The sequence below is a fragment of the Papaver somniferum genome, unplaced genomic scaffold (genome assembly GCF_003573695.1).
Source record: "Papaver somniferum cultivar HN1 unplaced genomic scaffold, ASM357369v1 unplaced-scaffold_137, whole genome shotgun sequence".
In the NCBI taxonomy this organism is placed as follows: domain Eukaryota; kingdom Viridiplantae; phylum Streptophyta; class Magnoliopsida; order Ranunculales; family Papaveraceae; genus Papaver; species Papaver somniferum.
Window position 1 is genome coordinate 17,965,801 of NW_020622934.1, and position 4,645 is coordinate 17,970,445.

General features: G+C 40.8%; 1 protein-coding gene across 2 annotated transcripts; it reads right to left on the reverse strand.

Annotated features, from left to right (window-relative positions):
* Positions 1–1,057: 1,057 nt before the first annotated feature.
* Positions 1,058–3,219, reverse strand: LOC113334817. 2 transcript variants are annotated; one of them, XM_026581030.1, is made up of 2 exons: positions 2,606–3,219; positions 1,058–2,503 (listed from the first exon to the last, which is right to left on the reverse strand). In XM_026581030.1, exons 1-2 carry the CDS (start codon positions 3,194–3,196, stop codon positions 2,276–2,278), a joined length of 819 nt encoding a protein of 272 aa, XP_026436815.1. In that variant the 5' UTR covers positions 3,197–3,219; the 3' UTR covers positions 1,058–2,275. The 2 variants fall into 2 exon arrangements, with proteins under 2 accessions (XP_026436815.1, XP_026436814.1); XM_026581029.1 differs by having other exon boundaries at positions 1,058–2,191; positions 2,378–3,219.
* Positions 3,220–4,645: the final 1,426 nt, after the last annotated feature.

The window sequence follows — 4,645 nt, forward strand, 5'->3', positions numbered from 1 at the left end:
ACTAGCTGTGCCCCTACACCCTTTTGAATAACCATCCCTACTCTATGAAATAGAAAATAACCGGTATCGCAGTTAGCATTGTTGTTGGCAATGCAATTCTTTAGTCTCTTCACGAAAGCTATCATATCATCACCTAATTCTCCTAAGATAGTTAATGCTAGAACTCCAAAACCATAGCCATGTGTTTCACATACAGCTAAGTACTTGTTTCGCTTACGTAAAACTGCTTTAGCAATTGCTTGACCCGGGATGAAGGTGTGAAAGTCACTCGTGAATGGAGAGACACCCGTAACATCTAGGCATGTGTCCTTCTCATTTTCCCAATTATAAACTAACAAGTCAGCAGACAACAAGGTATTATTCCCATATGACCGAAGTCCAAGAACCACTTCCTTTCTAGCTGAAACACTGGCCCTGAAGCAAATGTCTACCAAAACATCACGCACAAGATCGTGTCTGAATTTCATACCAACTTCACTGGCACAAAAGTGTAGTGCATGGTCCCCAAAAATGTCCATATCCCTTTTACAAACAGAACAGCGACTATTTTCTCGAAAAAGAGGAATGCCAAGTCGATAGTTGAGCACACTTCGAAACTGTCTAGGGACGAGAGTTTGATTCAAACCATATATAGGTATCGGCAGCAGATAATCTTGAGCATGTTTCAACTTATTACTCTTCCATAACATACTATCACGTGCTGTCATATTGAACCTAGTGGGTATTTGCCTCATTACAACCTCAAAATAGGTCACTGCCAGAGAATTCTGGAATGCGTGGAAGAATGGGCGGTAACATTGAAATTGAGTGAAGAAGTAGTGAGCTCATATACCTGATTGTACGACAACAAAGCCTGCTGACATGTTGGACTTGGATCTGCCTAGAAATTATTGTGTAAGATGGTTTACGGAACCTGTCGAGTCTGAAACTGAGATGCTAGGTAGCAGTACTTTGCTATGTCATTCATGGTATAATCCCAAGACCCCCCTCTCTGATAGGGAGGGTGGCCAGTCTATATTGCAAAGGACCGGAGCCAGCACCATCAGCCGTAATTAAATGCCTCAAAAAGTGATATAAGTGATCATCAAACTGGACACTAACTTCCTACAAAGCTACAGGACATGTAGTACGCATAGTAAAGTACAGTTTGGAGACCCCTGCGCAGTTACGCAATAGAAGTAATTTACTTTGAGGGTCTTTCAGCTGCTTAACAGTATTCATTAGATGAATGGTGTTATTTGCTCTCCACGCCACCATGTCCTTGCAAAAACTGCAATTCAAGACTCACATGCCCACCCAATAGTTTAACACCAGCAGTCAGTCTACCAATCCAGTTAGGAAACATGTCTGAGTCGAAACTTCTGGGATCTGCATTGGGCCAAAAAACCTCGGTTTTGGTAAGGTTGAGATGGAGCCCTCTTCCAACACCTTCAGATTGAATGATACTTAAGGCTTTGGAAACTTATACGGTGTCTCCGATGATAGTGCCATCATCCAAGTACCATGCTTGTAGATCTAAACTGCATTGGGAGGAAATACTCTTCACAATGGGATGAAGCGTAAGGGAAAATAGGAAGGGTCCCAATGGGTCACCCTGTTGTACTCCTTCTGACGAAGATAAGGTGATGTCATTATAATATAACCTGGTTGGTCTCCTGTAACATAATTCAACCCACCGTGAAATGGCAGGGCATTGTAACCTTACTTCATTGATGAGGGAAGTTCTATCTACCATGTTGAAAGCATTAGTAAAGTCAACGAGGAGCATGGAGATATCATTCCTGTCACCCTTTAATTCCATTAGTCTGTTGACTGAATGTAATATACTTTCACCACCACATGGCACTCCGACACCAAACTGAAAATCACCCAGATATGCCGACATTTCCTTACCCACTTTGGTAGTAGAAAGCTTAGATACAAGTCTTCTCCAAATGGTACCTACATCTATGGGTCTGAGGCCACCACCTGGTTTTAGCAAAGGCGTAAGAGGAGCACTCGCAATATACGCTCCAACTGAAGGTAGACAACTGCCAGATAGCCATAGATTAACCACTTTGGTGATAGAGGATAGTAACTCATCAGACACAGCACTGGCAGCACCACTCATGGCATCAAGAAGATGTTGCGCCCTTAATCCATCTCTACCACGGGATGTACCCTTTGGGGAAACTCTTTATTGCCTTGAGTACTGAAGATTCATCAACAGAAATTATATCACAGTCAATTGGTTCCACAGGAATGGAAGGTGGATCAACATCGGGATGTTTATGCATCAATCAGAAATTGTAACTTCATTGCAAGGATCTATACCATCTGAAGAGAGCACTCTAATGGTTGCAGTATAATTCCCATTATAAAGTTTCTTCCTACATACCTGTATGTTTGCAACACCCTGCATCTTCTTATCCTTCAGCTTACTCACTTGATTACGGTTTGGCAGTTCCAACAGCTTGGTGATAAGATTAATACACCCATTCGGTTCTCTCCACTTGGATAAAGCCTGGTTAATGCATTCAATTTGCAGTTTTTTTTTAGTACCAGAACACTCCTCTGAAGAGTTTTTTGGAGTGTAAAGGTTCAGGGTGCAAATTGGGAGGAGTACCAGTTTAATCCAAGAGGATATTTCTCTAGGGTTGAGTAAAATAGTGTCTAAGCATGATTTTAGAGTTCTCGAGAAAGTTAAACGACATGGAGGTGGGATGCTTGTGATAGTGATGAAATGTCTCAGAAAAACCTGATTAAGCAAATCCAGGGACAAAGATATCAATGTGTTTTCAACTAGGGATGGGGTTTCACGGAAAACTGCAGCAGGTTTGGGGATATCAGAGATAAGATAGTCAGCATACCTTCCATTGTATGGCCCTGGGATGACGACATTATTATGCTTGCAGGATTTCCTCCAAACATGTAGCATCATGCATTCGCTACACATCCAGCAATGCATTTGCAAAAGAACCTTCTCCCAAGCTTCATATACCTCCCTATCTCCACGCAACCTTTCCCTACATTGTTGTCTGGTATCCTTAGAGAAACAATGCCTGTCATTGAGGTGTCTTTGAAAAGAATTCATAGCATAACCTCTACCATTAACCCCATCATTGCAATCATCAAAATTTTTGAATGGGAATGAATTTTTTTGCCGCGTGCAGGAGAAGTCTCGATGGAGGGATGTTGTGGGGAGACTCTGGTGCATCTAGGTTTCCTGTAGATGATTGTGAAGAATTCTCAGAGAGGCCTGTAGAGGAAAATACTGATTGTTGTGAAGGACCACCACCTGTATCATTCACCAAACTGGGAGACGAGATCTCCCTGCTAGATGATGATCTTGTTCTTCACATATGCCATGTAATAGATATTGCAGAAAATCCTTTGGATGAAGATGTGGAAGATCTAGCCTCCTAACAGGGACCAGAACCAGATCCCTAAACACTACACCAAAGCTAAAAGACCAATTAGGATTCAAGGAATGGTAAATTAAGAGTTCAACTTAGGTAAACAAGGATCCCAATTGAAAACTTAAAGTATCATTCATTAAACACTAATTAAGATAAAACCACCACAACCAAGACTTCAAAATTGCTCAAACAACTGAATTCAAGAAAGTAGCTTCAACAAACACATACAAAAGCACATAGAGGACCCACTGAATCCACTGAATCTTCTACACCACTGAGTCTGCTTCTTCAATCACACACAACCCAATTTGCATTAGGAGAAACCACTAGACAAGACCACAATTGACCCAGCACAAAGAATACTGACCAAATCAGCTGCTACTGTCTACAAACTTCAAAACCCCTCTTCTATACAACATTCAAACACCTTAAGCAATCTTGGAGAAAACAAAGTCCTACAACCAGTTCTCCAATCACAAAAAACACCACAACTAACAAACTCCTGAAACAGATTTCACTTCATGTTTCTCAAAAAAGAAGATTGAAGAAAAACAACTACAAAATCCCTAACCCAAGTCTTCAATCGACAAAACCCACTGTCACAAATCAACGAAATTGAAACCAATTGCTGAAAAAGGATACTACAAACCCTAAAAAGAAAACCAAATTCACAAGAAGAAAACGCAAACTACCCACCTTCACTTGCAAACACAAATTATAAACCAACTACTGATTTCAATTTTTGTTTGTCCGATTGGGATTATTAATTGAACTGAACCCCTAACTCGATTTCGTCCAAATTGAAAATCGAATATTAACAGAAGAAATCGAAGAATAACAGACACTAAAAGATGAAAAAAGACTTATCTTTGCGATCGGTTTTGAGGATTGAACTATCTGAATCCGCGGGATTATCCTTTTCTTCGAATTAGATTCTTGATGTTGAGCAATCTTCAACCTCTGAACTGAAAAATCACAAGCACAAGCACAAAAAGAAATCCACAAATCCTCTCTCTCTCTCTCTCCAAAGAGCCTCACATGGCATTCCTTATTGATAATAAAATAAAATTATTCCGTGTACAATGAGTGGGTTGGAAATCTAGCTACAATCTGGGCACCAACACCCCTTTAAATTGCGGCTCCCACTGTACTAAAGATAAAACTACCAAGTATTTGCTACGTTACGTGAGACAGCGTTGGAGATAGCTTGGCCAGGGGTGTAAGTACGTGTGCCACCACCTGCAAAA

What these genes read in the sequence shown, in the direction of transcription:
- LOC113334817 (XM_026581029.1), bottom strand. Translation starts at nt 3,196, where the DNA reads ATGCACCAGAGTCTCCCCACAACATCCCTCCATCGAGACTTCTCCTGC.